Source organism: Abramis brama (genome assembly GCF_963993115.1).
Source record: "Abramis brama genome assembly, chromosome: 24".
Lineage (NCBI taxonomy): Eukaryota > Metazoa > Chordata > Actinopteri > Cypriniformes > Leuciscidae > Abramis > Abramis brama.
The window spans coordinates 30,251,585-30,271,535 of NC_139986.1; the positions used below are offsets into that span (position 1 = coordinate 30,251,585).

The window sequence follows — 19,951 nt, forward strand, 5'->3', positions numbered from 1 at the left end:
TCTGTCATGTTCCAGGGCTTTCTGTAGAGACTCTAATTTGTTTTTAAGTGTAGCGTGAGAATGTCAGCTCCAAGACAAATCTTTGCTGAGACCGGCGTCTGAAGCGTACGCCAATTTAGATGATGACAAGACGCTGTAAATCTGAAGCCGCTGTTTGCTCGGCGTCACACCGGAGATTTAGTCTCCAGATCTCTGCACTTTGAAGTGTTATTAACTCACAAAGCCCATTGTAGTAAATCAGATCGGAATAATTGGGAAAATAAATTAGCATACAGTTGGAATATGAAGGAACGGGCATATGCCTCATTAGCATGCATGCAGAGGAAAATAAACGGCTTCGTTTGTGTTTTTGTACCAAGTTCATTTGCAGGAACGTTTCAAGATTTATACAGCATAAATCTGTATCGTTGAATCATGAATATATATGCATAGATTAGAAATAAAGCTTTTAAAAGAGGGTTTTCACAGTGACTCCATAGAAGACCCATCTTTGGTTCCTCAAAGAACCTTTCAGTGATCAGTTCTTAAAAGAACCATTTTTTCTTGGTGTGAGGAACATTTTAATTATTAAAAGGACATTTTTCCACTATAAAAAAAAATCCCATGGATGTTAAAAGTTCTTCATAGACCATCAGTGCCAGAGACTTCAAGAGTGTGTTATATTATATATTATTTTCACACACATAAACTATATATAATATGCAGGAGTCAGTTCCTTGGTGATGAATCATGACTGTCTTTATGAGCGAGTCATTGAATCATTCATTCGACCAATTCATTTAAAAACACTGATTCATTCCGAAACAAATTAAGTGAGTGAGTCATTGAATCATTCATTCAACCAATTCATTTAAAAACACTGATTCATTTCAAAACTAATCAAGTGAGTGAGTCATTGAATCATTCATTCGACCAATTCATTTAAAAACACTGATTCATTCCGAAACTAATCAAGTGAGTGAGCCATTGAATCATTCATTCAACCAATTCATTTAAAAACACTGATTCATTTCAAAACTAATCAAGTGAGTGAGTCATTGAATCATTCATTCAACCAATTTATTTAAAAACACTAATTCATTTCGAAACTAATCAAGTGAGTCATTGAATCATTCATTCAACCAATTCATTTAAAAACACTGATTCATTCCGAAACAAATCAAGTGAGTGAGTCATTGAATCATTCATTCAACCAATTCATTTAAAAACACTGATTCATTCCGAAACAAATCAAGTGAGTGAGTCATTGAATCATTCATTCAACCAATTCATTTAAAAACACTAATTCATTTCGAAACTAATCAAGTGAGTGAGTCATTGAATCATTCATTCAACCAATTCATTTAAAAACACTAATTTCGAAACTAATCAAGTGAGTCATTGAATCATTCATTCAACCAATTCATTTAAAAACACTGATTCATTCCAAAACAAATCAAGTGAGTGAGTCATTGAATCATTCATTCAACCAATTCATTTAAAAACACTGATTCATTCCGAAACCGATCAAGTGAGCGAGTCATTGAATCATTCATTCAACCAATTCATTTAAAAACACTGATTCATTCCGAAACAAATCAAGTGAGTCATTGAATCATTCATTCAACCAATTCATTTAAAAACACTGATTCATTCAGAAACAAATCAAGTGAGCGAGTCACTGAATCATTCATTCGACCAATTCATTTAAAAACACTGATTCATTCAGAAACAAATCAAGTGAGCGAATCACTGAATCATTCATTCGACCAATTCATTTAAAAACACTGATTCATTCTGAAACAAATCAAGTTAGTGAGTCATTGAATCATTCATTCAACCAATTCATTTAAAAACACTGATTCATTCCGAAACAAATCAAGTGAGTGAGTCATTGAATCATTCATTCAACCAATTCATTTAAAAACACTAATTAATTTCAAAACTAATCAAGTGAGCGAGTCATTGAATCTTTCAACTCATTAGGACCGATTCATTCGGGAACTAAACAAGTGTCATTGACTCAATCATTCAAATGTTTCAAAAACTCGTTCAGGGTCAGGAAGTTTCTTTGACGCAGTGATATATTTTGAACGCCTCTGATTGGTGCTTGCGTTCATGCGCTTAACTTTGATTGGTTACAACGCTCAACGCTATAAAAACACGGTGTAAACAGAAACCTTTGGTATAATTAAATAGAATAGCACAATTCACAATTACTTTATTGCGGCAGCTGCATTTAATCAGGCATCGCTGTGAACCTGAAGCTGGATGAGCTGTGCATCACATCATTACGGCCGGATCTCGGTTTATTCCCGGAGCTGCGGTTCTGAAGAGCTCAGCATCCGTGAGCTGATGTAACGGGACACTGGGAAATATAGCGGGACACACAGATTCTGCTGGGATCATTGCATCATTCCAAAACAAATCAAGTGAGTGAGTCATTGAATCATTCATTCAACCAATTCATTTAAAAACACTGATTCATTCCGAAACCGATCAAGTGAGCGAGTCATTGAATCATTCATTCAACCAATTCATTTAAAAACACTGATTCATTCCGAAACAAATCAAGTGAGTCATTGAATCATTCATTCAACCAATTCATTTAAAAACACTGATTCATTCAGAAACAAATCAAGTGAGCGAGTCACTGAATCATTCATTCGACCAATTCATTTAAAAACACTGATTCATTCAGAAACAAATCAAGTGAGCGAATCACTGAATCATTCATTCGACCAATTCATTTAAAAACACTGATTCATTCTGAAACAAATCAAGTTAGTGAGTCATTGAATCATTCATTCAACCAATTCATTTAAAAACACTGATTCATTCCGAAACAAATCAAGTGAGTGAGTCATTGAATCATTCATTCAACCAATTCATTTAAAAACACTAATTAATTTCAAAACTAATCAAGTGAGCGAGTCATTGAATCTTTCAACTCATTAGGACCGATTCATTCGGGAACTAAACAAGTGTCATTGACTCAATCATTCAAATGTTTCAAAAACTCGTTCAGGGTCAGGAAGTTTCTTTGACGCAGTGATATATTTTGAACGCCTCTGATTGGTGCTTGCGTTCATGCGCTTAACTTTGATTGGTTACAACGCTCAACGCTATAAAAACACGGTGTAAACAGAAACCTTTGGTATAATTAAATAGAATAGCACAATTCACAATTACTTTATTGCGGCAGCTGCATTTAATCAGGCATCGCTGTGAACCTGAAGCTGGATGAGCTGTGCATCACATCATTACGGCCGGATCTCGGTTTATTCCCGGAGCTGCGGTTCTGAAGAGCTCAGCATCCGTGAGCTGATGTAACGGGACACTGGGAAATATAGCGGGACACACAGATTCTGCTGGGATCATTGCATCATTCCAAAACAAATCAAGTGAGTGAGTCATTGAATCATTCATTCAACCAATTCATTTAAAAACACTGATTCATTCCGAAACCGATCAAGTGAGCGAGTCATTGAATCATTCATTCAACCAATTCATTTAAAAACACTGATTCATTCCGAAACAAATCAAGTGAGTCATTGAATCATTCATTCAACCAATTCATTTAAAAACACTGATTCATTCAGAAACAAATCAAGTGAGCGAGTCACTGAATCATTCATTCGACCAATTCATTTAAAAACACTGATTCATTCAGAAACAAATCAAGTGAGCGAATCACTGAATCATTCATTCGACCAATTCATTTAAAAACACTGATTCATTCTGAAACAAATCAAGTTAGTGAGTCATTGAATCATTCATTCAACCAATTCATTTAAAAACACTGATTCATTCCGAAACAAATCAAGTGAGTGAGTCATTGAATCATTCATTCAACCAATTCATTTAAAAACACTAATTAATTTCAAAACTAATCAAGTGAGCGAGTCATTGAATCTTTCAACTCATTAGGACCGATTCATTCGGGAACTAAACAAGTGTCATTGACTCAATCATTCAAATGTTTCAAAAACTCGTTCAGGGTCAGGAAGTTTCTTTGACGCAGTGATATATTTTGAACGCCTCTGATTGGTGCTTGCGTTCATGCGCTTAACTTTGATTGGTTACAACGCTCAACGCTATAAAAACACGGTGTAAACAGAAACCTTTGGTATAATTAAATAGAATAGCACAATTCACAATTACTTTATTGCGGCAGCTGCATTTAATCAGGCATCGCTGTGAACCTGAAGCTGGATGAGCTGTGCATCACATCATTACGGCCGGATCTCGGTTTATTCCCGGAGCTGCGGTTCTGAAGAGCTCAGCATCCGTGAGCTGATGTAACGGGACACTGGGAAATATAGCGGGACACACAGATTCTGCTGGGATCATTGCATCATCATCATCATCATCATCAGGGGGAATCGAGCAAACACTCTCACAGCAGCTTCATGTTGATCAGTTCTCCATGCGCATTCTTCAGGAAAGGGGATGTTCAGGTGTAAATATAGATTTATTCTTTATCAGAAAAAAATTAGAGCTGGGCAACGATTAATCGCATCCAAAATACAAGTTTGTGTTTACAAAATATATGTGTGTGTGTACTGTGTATAATTATTTTGTATGTATAAATACACACATGCATGTTTATATTTAAGACAAATGTGTTATTTATATATAAAATATTTATATAAAAATAATATTTTTAAATAAAAAATATTTTCCTCTATGGAGAAAATGAACATGATTTTTACTTGAAGTACGTGAGTGTATCGCTCCTGTTATAGTTGTGCATGTGGTGTGTTTGAGTAGTGATCAGCCGTTATATGTAAGATGGAGCGCGAGGGCCGTGTGTGTGTGTGTGTGTGTGTGTGCGTTCACTCAAAATCCCCTCCGGACTGATGGCGAGCATCCATCTTTTTTCCATTTGTAAAGAGCTCAGATGGCCGTGACCTTCTGCTGATAAACGGGTGAAGCAGGAGAGGCAGAGAAATGGCTTCACTTTCATTTATTTATGTTTAATGTGCGGCTGCAGGTTCGGCGCTCTGTTTTAGACCACTTAATGCTGGGCCGGATCCATCCGGTCTCCATTAAAGCTGCGGTCCCCTCCGGCAGACCCCTGAGAGCCCGCGCTCGGCCATCAGACGCTGAGAGCTGCAGCACTCGAGACGTTCAGGCGCTCACTGCCGTGTGCAGATGGCGTATTAAAGTTCCTATTAAACGCATTCGTCAGGCTGTGGGTTTAGCGCTCGCTCGGCCAGGTGGGCTGATTATGGGCTTGTGTAGTGTGTGCCAATGTGCCGTCTGCCAGAGCCGAAATCTGGCACTCTCCGGCCTTCATTTCCCTGTATATTATTCAGTTTTTAATGTAAAAAAATGTGCAATTTGTATATGTATATATATACATACAAATTGCAATTTTTCTTTTAAATTGCTATAGCTGCACTGGCTGGTTTTCACTGGCCACAATTTTGACATCGAGACCATAGGGGAAAACTGCCATATAGATATTTTTAATATTATCTCAGGATTTTGGCAGTCGATATATTAGGCTGCTGTCACTTTAAGACCTGACGCACAGAGCCATTATACTGTTTTATATAGCTAATATACTGGTCTTTATGCTTTATGCTTGTCAAAATCTGCGGGAGTGAGAAAAATGATGCTCAATATGCGCAGTCCCAAACTGACATTCAAGCCCTGTAACACCAACAATATTCATCCGGAGCAAATGAAACGAGTGAGTAAAGGGACGCAGGTTTGTGTGTCAACAAGCTGTCGGAGAGAGGAGAGCGAGAACACGCAGCTCATATTACATATATATTATATAAAATTCAGTATATATATATATATGTATATATTATTGAAAATAGCAATGTTGATTTGTATCTGGTCTTGGCGGATCTAGGCAGGTGGAGCTGGGGAGGTGGAGGGGTTCAGAGGAACTCTGCAGGGCCATTTAAATATTTAAATATTGATCAAGCAATCCCATTGGCTGCAATATCAGCAGAGGCCAATCAGCTTGTGCCATGTGGTAATGATGAGATTGCATATATATATTTTGAGCTCTATGTATCAAAAACAAACTAAAGTTGCATCAGCCTCCCATGGCTTAGTGTCATCATCACCAAACACGCCACATCCAGCCTGCAGACTCCCTTAATTAATGCTGAAGAGTGTGTGTGTGTGTGTGTGTGTGTGTGTGTGTTTGAGCTGAAGAGAGAGAGTGTGTTTGAGCTGAAGAGAGAGAGTGTGTTTGAGCAGTCGAAGCTCAGGTCTGTCCCAGAAGTGCCGGCGCCCGAGGCAAACGCTCCCAGAGATGGTGTGTGTGCGTGTGTGTGTGTGTGTGCGTGTGTGTGTGTGCGTGTGTGTGTGTGTGTGTGTGCGTGTCGTGGGGAAGAGACAGTCAGTTCCAGTTCCCTGTGACAAGAGCTCTCAGGAGTGTGTATTAGTGGGAACGAGACAAGTGTTTAAGGGCCATACTGTCTAACTGGGAGCCATGCGTTTGTTTAATGGGATCTTTGCTTAACTTTGTTTGAGTTGGAAATAAAATGTTCAGGTCTATGCTCAAAAAGTGAATAAATGGATTATAAATACAGCGTAAATATGATGTAGTACCATAAAATCTCCTAAAAATACAAAATATTAAATAAAATAAAAACATTATCAAACTAAAATATAGTACATTCCTTTCATTGAAAACAAATAAAATAAATCGGTCATTCTTGTCCGCCACATGAAGAGCACCAGAGAAAGATTGAGACTGGGATCTCTAATTTGTTACACTGTTTATTTAAATTTAAGTTATGTTATAATATTTAATTATTTTGATGTTTTTTTATTTATCATTCTATGTATTCCAAGCTTTGGCAATATTGTATTATTTACAGTCATGCCAATAAAGCAGTTTTTTTGAATTTGAAAGTAATTGCTGCTGTGTGTTCTGGTGAAGGAAACTGGCGAAGAAGCGCAAGGAGACGCTGAGCAACACGAGGCAGGAGATGACGGTGATGGTGAACTCCATGGACAAGAGTTACGCGGAGCAGGGAACCAGCTGTGATGAGGCCATCTCCTTCATGGACACGCACAACCTCAACGCCAGACGTGAGTCACATGATCACAGATCTGCTGCTGCTCCCAAAATAATCATTCTGCCATCATTTATTCAAACCTACAAATTAGTGATTATATGAGGTCAGACTGAGTCATTTTTCACTGAAAATCTCATTCACATTCAATTCAAATGTGAGAAAACATGATGCTTAAGATCCCTGATGTCAAAGTCTGAATGGAGCTAAACATAAGCATGAATGAGGTTTTAAAATGAGAGTGTGTGTTTATCTGCTGAATGATTGTGTTTGACGCTTGTAATCCCTCTGATCTCATGTCTGCCTCGCCCACCTGCTGAACCCAGCCAATCAGAGCTCTGATCTCATGTCTGCCCCGCCCACCTGCTGAACCCAGCCAATCAGAGCTCTGATCTCATGTCTGCCCCGCCCACCTGCTGAACTCAGCCAATCAGAGCTCTGATCTCATGTCTGCCCCGCCCACCTGCTGAACCCAGCCAATCAGAGCTTTGATCTCACATCTGCCCCACCCACCTGCTGAACTCAGCCAATCAGAGCTCTTCTCTCTTCCGTCTGCCCCGCCCACCTGCTGAACTCAGCCAATCAGAGCTCTGATCTCATGTCTGCCCCGCCCACCTGCTGAACCCAGCCAATCAGAGCTCTGATCTCATGTCTGCCCCGCCCACCTGCTGAACCCAGCCAATCAGAGCTTTGATCTCACATCTGCCCCACCCACCTGCTGAACTCAGCCAATCAGAGCTCTTCTCTCTTCCGTCTGCCCCGCCCACCTGCTGAACTCAGCCAATCAGAGCTCTGATCTCATGTCTGCCCCGCCCACCTGCTGAACCCAGCCAATCAGAGCTTTGATCTCACATCTGCCCCACCCACCTGCTGAACTCAGCCAATCAGAGCTCTTCTCTCTTCCGTCTGCCCCGCCCACCTGCTGAACTCAGCCAATCAGAGCTCTGATCTCATGTCTGCCCCGCCCACCTGCTGAACCCAGCCAATCAGAGCTCTGATCTCATGTCTGCCCCGCCCACCTGCTGAACCCAGCCAATCAGAGCTTTGATCTCACATCTGCCCCACCCACCTGCTGAACTCAGCCAATCAGAGCTCTTCTCTCTTCCGTCTGCCCCGCCCACCTGCTGAACTCAGCCAATCAGAGCTCTGATCTCACGTCTGCCCCGCCCACCTGCTGAACTCAGCCAATCAGAGCTCTGATCTCATGTCTGCCCCGCCCACCTGCTGAACCCAGCCAATCAGAGCTCTGATCTCACGTCTGCCCCGCCCACCTGCTGAACTCAGCCAATCAGAGCTCTTCTCTCTTCCGTCTGCCCCGCCCACCTGCTGAACTCAGCCAATCAGAGCTCTGATCTCACGTCTGCCCCGCCCACCTGCTGAACTCAGCCAATCAGAGCTCTGATCTCACGTCTGCCCCGCCCACCTGCTGAACTCAGCCAATCAGAGCTCTTCGCTCTTCCGTCTGCCCCGCCCACCTGCTGAACTCAGCCAATCAGAGCTCTTCTCTCTTCCGTCTGCCCCGCCCACCTGCTGAACTCAGCCAATCAGAGCTCTTCTCTTCCATCTGCCCCGCCCACCTGCTGAACTCAGCCAATCAGAGCTCTTCTCTTCCGTCTGCCCCGCCCACCTGCTGAACTCAGCCAATCAGAGCTCTTCTCTTCCATCTGCCCCGCCCACCTGCTGAACTCAGCCAATCAGAGCTCTTCTCTTCCGTCTGCTCCGCCCACCTGCTGAACTCAGCCAATCAGAGCTCTTCGCTCTTCCGTCTGCCCCGCCCACCTGCTGAACTCAGCCAATCAGAGCTCTTCTCTCTTCCGTCTGCCCCGCCCACCTGCTGAACTCAGCCAATCAGAGCTTTTCTCTCTTCCGTCTGCCCCGCCCACCTGCTGAACTCAGCCAATCAGAGCTCTGATCTCACGTCTGCCCCACCCACCTGCTGAACTCAGCCAATCAGAGCTCTTCTCTTCCGTCTGCCCCGCCCACCTGCTGAACTAAGCCAATCAGAGCTCTTCTCTTCCATCTGCCCCGCCCACCTGCTGAACTCAGCCAATCAGAGCTCTTCTCTTCCGTCTGCCCCGCCCACCTGCTGAACTCAGCCAATCAGAGCTCTTCTCTTCCATCTGCCCTGCCCACCTGCTGAACTCAGCCAATCAGAGCTCTTCTCTTCTCTTGATGTGAAACACACAAGGAATCACATCATATATATTCACATCATATTCATCATATTCCAACAAATAATGTCTAATCAATTTATTTATTTTTATATATTATTATTATTATATATATATATTAATAAAAAATTACTTCAATTTTCAATTACAATCAATTCCATTTTTATTCCATTTTCTCCCACACGGCCGAAATCTTGAGGCTCTAAACGAGTCAATATTATGATTGATTGAGATTTACTGACAAAACAGCCGTAATGCTGGACGATCATGGCCAGATCAGGTATCCAGTGAACCGACAGCTTCTCTGATCACATGACAGCATTATTAAATATTGCAGGAGCGTCCCTCAGCGTGACTGGCGTGTGTGTGTGTGTGTGTGTGTGTGTGTGTGTGTGTGTGTGTGTGAAGTGGCCACACACAGGGATAAATAAATCAGCACGGCTCTTATGCTCGTGCCTGACCTTATCCTGCGGTGTGTGAGTGACAGACGGGTCACTGCTGTCACACACTCGTCACACACACACCGAGAGAAACGCTTATCATTCACACACACTGCCAGAGTGAACGTGAGCGGTGAACACAAGTGTGTGTGTGGATCAGAACAGGGTTGTGTATCCATGATACTGCATTTACACGCTGTCCAGAACACTGTCTTTAAGCTCAAAATAACCACAGATCATTTTAGTAAATGTACAGTGACATGTTTGATATACAGTCAAACCAACATTTACTCCGACACCTTCAACATTCCTCACTTTATCCTTCTGTTAGACTGTCTCACACATGAATTATGTTGAATATCTGTCAGCTGTTAAATTTAACTACACAATTAGATAATACCAGTTTAGCTCTACCAATCACCAAGCAATGCTTCATTGTGTTCAGTCTGTGTGTAAAAAGAGCATTAGCAATTAAAGACAAAACACTTCAGCAAAACATGATCAGCTCAAAGTGTCCGAATCAGTTTAGTCTCTGTATGAAGATTATTGGGTATAATATGTCACAGTTTACTTTATTCTGCTCTCCTCACTTACATTAATGAACTATAGTGTCCTGATCACACTAGTGGAACATATCAAAGATGATCTCTGGTGTCTGAGTGATGTTTGGTTTGAGTGTGTATAATAATGTGTGTGTCAGTGAACTCAAATGTCCTCTTTATCTGCTGATGTCGTCTTGCTGCTTGTTCACTGTAAAGCTGTGTCGTCGCCGTCCTCGTTCACCGTGAAGACTAACACACTGAGCACATCCGTGCCCAACTCCTACTATCCAGGTAAAGAGTGTGAGACTGCTCCGCTTCTGCACAACTGCGCTTTACACACCCATGACATCAGCGTGTGTGTGTTCGTGTGTGTGTGTGTTCGTGTGTGTGTTCGTGTGTGTGTTCGTGTGTGTGTTCGTGTGTGTGTTCGTGTGTGTGTTCGTGTGTGTGTTCGCGTGTGTGTTCGTGTGTGTGTTCGTGTGTGTGATCGTGTGTGTGATCGTGTGTGTGTTCGTGTGTGTGATCGCGTGTGTTCGTGTGTGTGATCGCGTGTGTGTTCGTGTGTGTGTTCGTGTGTGTGTTCGTGTGTGTTCGTGTGTGTTCGTGTGTGTGTTCGTGTGTGTGTTCGCGTGTGTGTTCGCGTGTGTGTTCGCGTGTGTGTTCGCGTGTGTGTTCTTGTTTGTGTTCTTGTGTGTGTTCGTGTGTGTGTTCGTGTGTGTGTTCTTGTGTGTGTTCTTGTGTTTGTGTTCTTGTGTTTGTGTTCTTGTGTTTGTGTTCGTGTGTGTGTTCTTGTGTGTGTTCTTGTGTGTGTTCTTGTGTGTGTTCTTGTGTGTGTTCTTGTGTGTGTTCGTGTGTGTGTGTTCGTGTGTGTGTTCTTGTGTGTGTTCGTGTGTGTGTTCTTGTGTGTGTTCTTGTGTGTGTTCTTGTGTGTGTTCTTGTGTGTGTTCTTGTGTGTGTTCGTGTGTGTTCTTGTGTGTGTGTTTGTGTGTGTATGTGTGTGTTCTTGTGTGTGTTCTTGTGTGTGTTCGTGTGTGTGTTCGTGTGTGTGTTCGTGTGTGTGTTCTCGTGTGTGTTTGTGTGTGTGTTCGTGTGTGTGTTCGTGTGTGTGTTCTTGTGTGTGTTCGTGTGTGTGTGTGTGTGTGTCTGTGTGTGTTCTTGTGTGTGTTTGTGTGTGTTCTTGTGTGTTCTTGTGTGTGTTCGTGTGTGTGTTCGTGTGTGTGTTCGTGTGTGTGTTCGTGTGTGTGTTCGTGTGTGTTCTTCTGGCTTTGAGCTCATCTGAATAACACACAGCATATGGATCACTTTCAGAATATTTACCATTCAAAAGTTTATTTTTATTTTTTATAAGAGTATTATTTAGGACATTTTATGTGCAATAATATTTGACTATTTATGTCCTTATTTATTACTAATTATTGCACTATTCTAGTTTTTATTTTATTGTATTGCTATTATGCTATTTTTTGACGAAGCTGCTTAGACACACACCACAGTTTCTAATGTTTTTATTGGTTAATGTCTTTATCTCGTGTTTTGACCGGGACTTTAGTGCTTAGTTTCATTCCTTCATGTAAAAATGAGTGTGGAATGACAATAAAACACCCTTGAACCTTGAAAAGTCTGGGGTCATGCATTAAATTGATTACAGTGACAGTAGAACATTAATTATGTTACTAAATGTTACATTATAAAAGATGTTAAGCAGTTTTCAACACTGATAATAATCATAAATGTTTCTTGATCATCAAATCATCATATTAGAGTGATTTCTGAAGGATCATGTGACACTGAAGACTGGAGTAATGATGCTGAAAACTCAGCTTTGATCACAGGAATAAATTACACTTTACTGTATATTCACATAGAAAACAGATGATTTACATTAGAATAATATTTCACTGTTTTTACTGTATTTTTGATACCGACCCCAAACTTTTGAATGGTAGTGTAAACATCATGGGCAAGGAAGCGAACTATTAACGTAATCAGTTGAACTAACTGTGTCCTGGAACTGGATGAGTGTGTGTATGATATATAATATCTGTGTGTTTGCATTAGTCTCCTGTCTAACCTTCACTAACGCAGAACTAACTCTCGCTGATCTCCTCTCTCTTCTCTGTGAACTCGTCTCTGTGCCGGTGAACAGACCCGTTTGTGCCGACCGCCATCTTAGGTGAGAACCCTCCTCTCTCTGTTCCACACGTGATGACGAGGAGAATAACACGAGCGTCTTCCTCAGTGTCTCCGTCTCGCTTCCAGAGCAAACATCTAAACATTCCCAAATCAAGAGACATTTACTGGAGAAACACAATGACTGAAGATGATTCTTTTCTCAATGACCCCATTGGCAGATATTTATTCACACATCCAGCGGGATATTATTCCCAGATAACAACAGAACACAGAAACTCAGGCTCATCCGGGTCACTGAAGTCAGCAGCGCTATACGCTCGCTAGGAACGGGTTTTCTTCGTGGAAGTTTTGCTTTTGGTGAGCTAATAAAATATTAAAATCAAGCGTAGCGTTAGTTCTGGCAGGTCACGTTAGTCAAGCTCGCATCAGCTGACCCTCAGCTGACCCACATCTACCAATAGGAATACGACGCCTATCACCGTATACATATATAAGCTCCTTCAGTATTATCAGCAGCTCTCGCGTTTCTCAGGAGCTAATTACCTTCCTCCGTCCCCAGCTCCTCCTCTCGCCCAGTCAGGATTTGACATTCTGATTCCCCTTGAATCAGAATAATTATCGAATAATGTTGTACTTTAAAATCTTGAATTAAATATATTTGCTAATTTTCATGTTGGTTCTGTTCGGTTTACACCAATGGGGATTATTGCTGCTCTCCTGCTCTTATCCATGCTAGGCTGCGCAGGGAGTTCTCGCCCAGAACGGAACCATACCGCCAATCCAAACTGTATGCTAATTGTCAATCATATTTGACGGTAGTGGTCCTGACAGAAACTCAGCCGAATCAATGTTTTGTGTACAGTTGTTTAATTATGCTTATCTCCATAATTATTAATGTGTTGAAATGCTGTGTAATAAGTGTTATGACTGAATACCGTATCTCTTAAATGTCCGTCTAGTTTGATCTCGCTGCTGAAAATGATTTCTCCGCGGAAGCGTTAAAGAGCCAATCAAATATTTCAACTCAGATCAATATTTTGTGTCTAATTATTACAGTTCTGGCAGGTCACGCTAGTCAAGCTCGCATCAGTGACTCTCGGCTGATCCTCGACCTGTAGGAATACGACTCTATCACTGTACTCGTATATAAGCTCCTTCAGGATTATCAGCAGCTGTAGTGTTTCTCCGGAGCGGATTACCCTCCTCCCTCCCCAGCTCCGCCTGTCTCCGTCAGGATTGCCCTCCTCCCTCCCCAACTCCTCCTGTCTCCGTCAGGATTACCCTCCCCCTCCCCAGCTCCTCCTGTCTCCGTCAGGATTGCCCTCCTCCCTCCCCAGCTCCGCCTGTCTCCGTCAGGATTGCCCTCCCCCCTCCCCAGCTCCGCCTGTCTCCGTCAGGATTACCCTCCCCCCTCCCCAGCTCCTCCTGTCTCCGTCAGGATTGCCCTCCTCCCTCCCCAGCTCCTCCTGTCTCCGTCAGGATGGCCCTCCTCCCTCCCCAGCTCCTCCTGTCTCCGTCAGGATTACCCTCCCCCTCCCCAGCTCCTCCTGTCTCCGTCAGGATTGCCCTCCTCCCTCCCCAGCTCCTCCTGTCTCCGTCAGGATTGCCCTCCTCCCTCCCCAGCTCCTCCTGTCTCCGTCAGGATTGCCCTCCTCCCTCCCCAGCTCCGCCTGTCTCCGTCAGGATTGCCCTCCCCCCTCCCCAGCTCCTCCTGTCTCCATCAGGATTACCCTCCCCCCTCCCCAGCTCCTCCTGTCTCCGTCAGGATGGCCCTCCTCCCTCCCCAGCTCCTCCTGTCTCCGTCAGGATTGCCCTCCCCCTCCCCAGCTCCTCCTGTCTCCGTCAGGATTGCCCTCCTCCCTCCCCAGCTCCGCCTGTCTCCGTCAGGATTACCCTCCCCCTCCCCAGCTCCTCCTGTCTCCGTCAGGATTGCCCTCCTCCCTCCCCAGCTCCGCCTGTCTCCGTCAGGATTGCCCTCCCCCCTCCCCAGCTCCTCCTGTCTCCGTCAGGATTGCCCTCCCCCTCCCCAGCTCCGCCTGTCTCCGTCAGGATTACCCACCCCCCTCCCCAGCTCCTCCTGTCTCCGTCAGGATTGCCCTCCTCCCTCCCCAGCTCCTCCTGTCTCCATCAGGATTACCCTCCCCCCTCCCCAGCTCCTCCTGTCTCCGTCAGGATTTCGCGTTCCCCCTGAATCAGACTAAAATTCTCTAATTATGTTGTACATTGAAATTAATTGATATCTGCAATACATGCATGTTGGTTGTGTTGTGTTTACCCTGAGGGGGTTATGCTAATCCATGCTAGGCTTCCCAGAACAGAACCAGACCGCCAATCCTAACTGTATGCGAACTGTCAATCATATCTAACCATAGTGGTCCTGACAGAATTATGTGCAAGTAGCCGTGTAATAAGCAGGATGTACATCCAGCCGGTTGTTATCTCAGAATAAACCCCCTTCAGGTGTGTGTGTGTGGCTGATGAAGATCTGATCCTGATCGCCCTGTCGGGTTTATTCTGAGATAACAACTGGATATACATTATCCCTTACTTAAGCACAAACTCACTTCATTTTGACGCAAGACTTGCTTCTCCAGTAAATGTATCTTGATTTAAGAGTGTTTTAGATGTTCGTGCTGGAAAGCGAGACCGAGACCTTAAGGAAGACGCTGGTGTGTTCAGTGTGTGTGTGTGTGTTGTTGAGAGACAGACAGGAGGTCGATCTGACGCTTCTCACATTCATTCCTGCCTGCTTTTCTCTTGTGTGTGAGATCTGAGGTTATTCCTCCAAGCCGAGGCTTCACCCCATCCCATCCGCATTCGGTGTCGTGCGTGTGACGTCACGTCTGTCTATGACCTCTCATGTGCATGGACAGATGATGTGGACCGGATGAGGGGGGAGTGGCAGTGTGGCACGATAGAATAAACCAATCATTTCCATTCTTCAGTTCGTTATGCTGATGATAGCTTTTAAAACACACTTTCTCATTAGAACGTTTTTACAAAAGAACACAGTTTTACTATCATTTCGGAACAGCTGCATTAGACTATATTAGACGAGGACTTGCGTTCAGGAAGTATATTTCCCATTCATTCAAATAAAAGACTCAAGACTGCGTACTAACGAGGGAATTAATTAACTAGTCGTCCCATAAAGCACTGGGGGTTTTGTCTTAAAGGGACGGTTCACCCAAAAATGATCATTCTGTTATAATTTACTCTCCCTCGTGTCGTTTCTGTCTTCTGTGGAACACAAAAGAAGATATTTTGAAGAACATTGGGAACCGAATAACTTTGGACCCCATTAACTTCTTTAGTGTTGCATCGAAGAAAGAAAGTCTGGTTTTTGAACACATGATGACCATTTTGGAGTGAACTATCACTTTAACTGACTTTAACTTTCACTTTAACTGTCTTTTGGTAGGTAGGAAGCTATTTAGTTATACGCCAGTCTTTCAGTCAATGCTGAAAGTGATCAAAATAATGCGAGCCGTAGAAAACGTTTAGTGCTAAATGGTTGTAAACAGTTGGAAATTGAAACCATTTTTAACCCTGATTCAACCGTGAATAAACATTGAAATGTGCTTTTAAAATGTCAGTGGTTTTAATGTTAGAAAAATGTTAGCGCTAAAAGGTTGTGAAAAGGTTAACAAAATGCTTTAAATTATTGCGAAAAGTTTATTCCATTTGCAAAATTCAACCGTTGATTCACCCATGAAATAATGTCAGTTGATGTTTCATCGTTGGAAAAACGTTTAGCGCTAGATTAACAACGTACTTGGAAATCAACGTCGGAAGTCTCTAAAGAAAGTAGAACGTTGAAACAATGTTGCAATATCAACGTTCATTCGATTTGCAGAATTGAAACCAGTTTTAACCCTAATTCACCTGTGAATGAATATTGAAATGTGCTTTAAAAATAATGTCAGTTGTTTTAATGTTAGAAAAACATTTAGAGCTAAAAGGCTGTAAAAAGGTTTGCAAAATACTATAAATCAACATTGACATTATTACAAGATCTGCACGAAAAGAAAAATGTTGAAACAATGTTGGAAATTGAAACCAATTTTAAGAATAATGTCAGTTGTTTTAATGTTAGAAAAAGGTTAGCGCTGCTAAATGGTTGTGAAAATGCTTTAAATTAGAGCAAGATCTGTATGAAAAGTAAAACACTGATTCAATTCGCAAAATTCAAAACTGATTCAACTGTTGATTCAACATGCATTCGATCTGCTAAACTGATTCAAAGTTCAACACTGATTCAACCTTGACTCAGATTTACTCGTGAATTAACATTAAAATATGGTTGAAATAATGTCAGTTGTTGCTTCAACACTGAAAAACAAAACACTTCTGAATCGACAAGATCACATCATTGAAAGAATCTCAGTGTTGATTCGATTTCCCAAATGGAAACAGAATCCAGAAATGCAGTTCATGGCGTCGCGTAACCTCGTCTCGTCCTCCAGAGGGTTTCTCCACAGTCGTTCGGCAGCGAAGGTCTAGAATGGGATTTCTACTTCCGGTTCGGCCTCGTCTCATTCTGTCACTCAGACGCTTCAGACGTTCGTTAGTTGATGAGAGATCAGTCAGAACCTCAGATAGTCTTCATGTGTAGCTGCTCTTGCTTCAAACTATCTTGTTGCTTACACCCTTTTTCCTCTCTCTTCCTGTTTTCTTTCTTCACATTTAACCTGTTATGTATCCTCTTAAAAAGTGCCCATTAATGGTAAGTTGCCAATCGGCCCTGTGTTTTTTGGGGGTTTACTGTCAGTGGGATCCGCTCCCCCTCAAACCGTGTCTCTCTCTCTCTCTCTCTCTGTCTCTCTGTCTCTCTCTCTCTCTCTCTCTCTCTCTGGCATGGCCTGGTGTCGCACGCCCTCCCCGTCCACCTGTGCAGACATTAGCTAGCATGGCCTCCTCATACACACACCGTGTGTGAAACACCCTCCACTCACCTCCATCCTCACACTGCAAGACATGCTCTTCTTACTTACTATTTTTGTCTTGTTTCCAGTTCAAATATCTAAAAATCGAGATGCATTTACTAATGAGTAAAATGCTTTAAGATATTATGTTTATGTCTCGTTTTCTGTGGGAAAAAATCGAAATGAAGTTTTGCTTAAAACAAGCTAAATGATCTGTCAGAAAATAATCCTGTTTCTGTTTGAATTAAAATTATTTTGCTGACCCCATTGGCAGATCATTTAGCTTGTTTTAAGCAAAACCCCCCATAAAACAAGACATATTATCTTATGTCACTTTACTCATCTAGTAAATGCATCTCGATTTTTAGATATTTGGACTGGAAACAAGACAAAAGCACTAAGTAAGAAAGCGTGTTTTGCAGTGCACATGTGCTTCTTTTGCTTTTGGTTCTGGTTCTGGTTTTGGTTCTGGTTCCCGACCCTGTTGTGAAGGTTCCACATCCACACATCACCGTAACCCTTCATTCGGACACCATTCCACCATTCGTGCGATCTCTAGCAAGCTAGTTTATGAGAACAGACGGCTTTGTTTTGATGTGTATCTTTGAGGTGCGCGTTCTGTTTATGCACATGTCGGATTAGAGTTGTTGTTGTTGTTGTTGTTGTTGTTGTTGTTGTGCTCATCTCTTCATGTAGTCGTCGTTTAGCAGCCGTAAACCCTTCGTTTATCCCTGTTTGCTGACCGCTTTTGTGGCTTTGGTTTAGACGAGAGCCAGACGATGACCAGCGAGACCAGCAGCCTGGTTCAGTCACACACACACTCCTATAAGAAGCGTGAGGCGCTGGACGTCCCGTACCAGACCGGACAGCTTCACCCGGCGATCCGAGTGGCCGATCTCCTGCAACACATCACACAGATGAAGTGTGCCGAGGGCTACGGCTTCAAGGAGGAGTACGAGGTGATTCTGCAGGTGGACATGCCAAACATGCTTTTCTTACGCAGTGTTTCTGTCTGGTTTCCAGTCCAAATATCTAAAAAATTGTGTGATTTTGACCACATGATGACCATATGTGCCAAAAATAATCTTGTTTTCTATAAGAATTAAGACTTAATTTTATTTATTTTTATCAGAAAACAAGATAGAATTTCTTATGTCATTTTACTTTTCTAGTAAATGCTTCATGATTTAAGATTTTTTTGATATTTGGACTGGAAACAAGTCAAAAATACGTAAGAAAAGCATTTTTTGCAGTGTACTCTCTTACTATCATTTGTTTTGTCACGTTTGTGCATCACTGCATGCTGTTTGCGGATTATGAATAATTCATCCTGAAAAATCATTTAGTCACATTTAAAGTGCCCCTATTATGCATTTTCGAGTGCAAAAAGTCTGCAAAGTTTTAAAGCTCAAAGGGCAGATAAATAAAGTTATTGTTTACTAAAAGAAAGAAGTGATTCTGAACTGAAACGAGTCGTCAGTAATTCAGTCTCACTTCCTGTTACAATGTAATAATGTAACTAATTAGCATAATGCCCGCCTCTGGTCTTGATTGGCTGAGCAGCGTCTCTTAGCGGAGCTTAGAGAGACTGAAGCGTTTCAGACACTGAGAGGAAAGAGCTGACGCTGAAGATTAAAGTGTTTTTTGTAAATCTGTTGTAAGAGACTCAGAAACAACATTAGGAGCCTTTAAAACAGCATGATAGGGCACTTTAATCAATGTCATTCCAAACCTGACTTTATTTCTTCTGTGAAGCAAAAGGAGATGTTTAGCAGAATGTCCAAGCGTCTGTTTTGCATAAAACAAAAGTGGATTTTATGGCACTTTTTTTTGGTCCTTTTTTATTTTAGCTTGATTTTCATGTTTTGTTTAATGGGGAAAAAAGTAATACAGGTTTGAAACGACATGAGAATGAGTAAATGATTCAACTATTCTTTAAATTTTCACTGCAAAAATGTATGTTCTTCCTCAGTGTTTCTGTCTCGTTCTCCAGCACAAACATCTAAACATTCTCAAATCAAGATTCATTTACTGGAGAAGGAGCAAAATGACTATTAATGGAAAATGTATCAAAATAAAGTGAGTTTGTGCTTAAAACAAGAACTGTCAGTGGAGTCAGAACCATCAACTTTATTCAAAGGGAAAACAAGATGATATTTCTGACTCCACTGACAGACATTTGTTCTTGTTTTAAGCACAAACTCACTTCATTTTGATCATTGTTTCTCCAGTAAATGAATCTTGATTTAAGAATGTTTAGATGTTTGTGCTGGAGAACGAGTGAGAAGATCGTGAGGAAGAGATGTTCCGTGATCTCATGTCATCTCCGGCCCGCTCCAGTGTTGGTTCTGTCCCGGCCACACACACACACACACACGCTGATCCACGGCTCTGTGTGTGTGTGTGTGTGCCATGCTCTCACTCACAGCTTGATCCTCCACGTCTCACTGAAGTAAATATTTCAGGCCGGAGCGCTGGTTGGGAGCCGCCCCGAGGGCTCGTTCATTATGGATAAAGAGTGTTTTAGAGTTGAGGTAGATGATGAGCACACACTCCATCTTGTCTTAACTGTGTTTTCACCCTCCATGTTGAATGACAGTCGCACAGTGATTGAGATGACCAGCACTAAAATATTCCCTTATCTTTCCCTCCGACACATGCTTCTTGTTATTCCGTACATTAACTTTGGAAAAGATAAACGAGGTAAGCAGT

At 42.3% G+C, this 19,951-nt stretch overlaps 1 protein-coding gene across 12 annotated transcripts in view; it reads left to right on the forward strand.

The window, feature by feature from the left end:
* ptprma (protein tyrosine phosphatase receptor type Ma) overlaps nucleotides 1-19,951 on the forward strand; it is a 227,135-nt gene that overhangs the window by 173,477 nt on the left and 33,707 nt on the right. For 4 of the 12 annotated variants that reach the window (XM_084103529.1, XM_084103534.1, XM_084103536.1 and 1 more), the window contains 4 exons: nucleotides 6,893-7,044; nucleotides 10,398-10,472; nucleotides 12,328-12,354; nucleotides 18,005-18,198. In XM_084103529.1, coding sequence (XP_083959655.1) covers nucleotides 6,893-7,044; nucleotides 10,398-10,472; nucleotides 12,328-12,354; nucleotides 18,005-18,198 — 448 coding nt within the window. The remainder of the gene's footprint in view (nucleotides 1-6,892; nucleotides 7,045-10,397; nucleotides 10,473-12,327; nucleotides 12,355-18,004; nucleotides 18,199-19,951) is intronic. The other 8 variants (XM_084103533.1, XM_084103535.1, XM_084103538.1 and 5 more) reach the window with 2 other exon arrangements.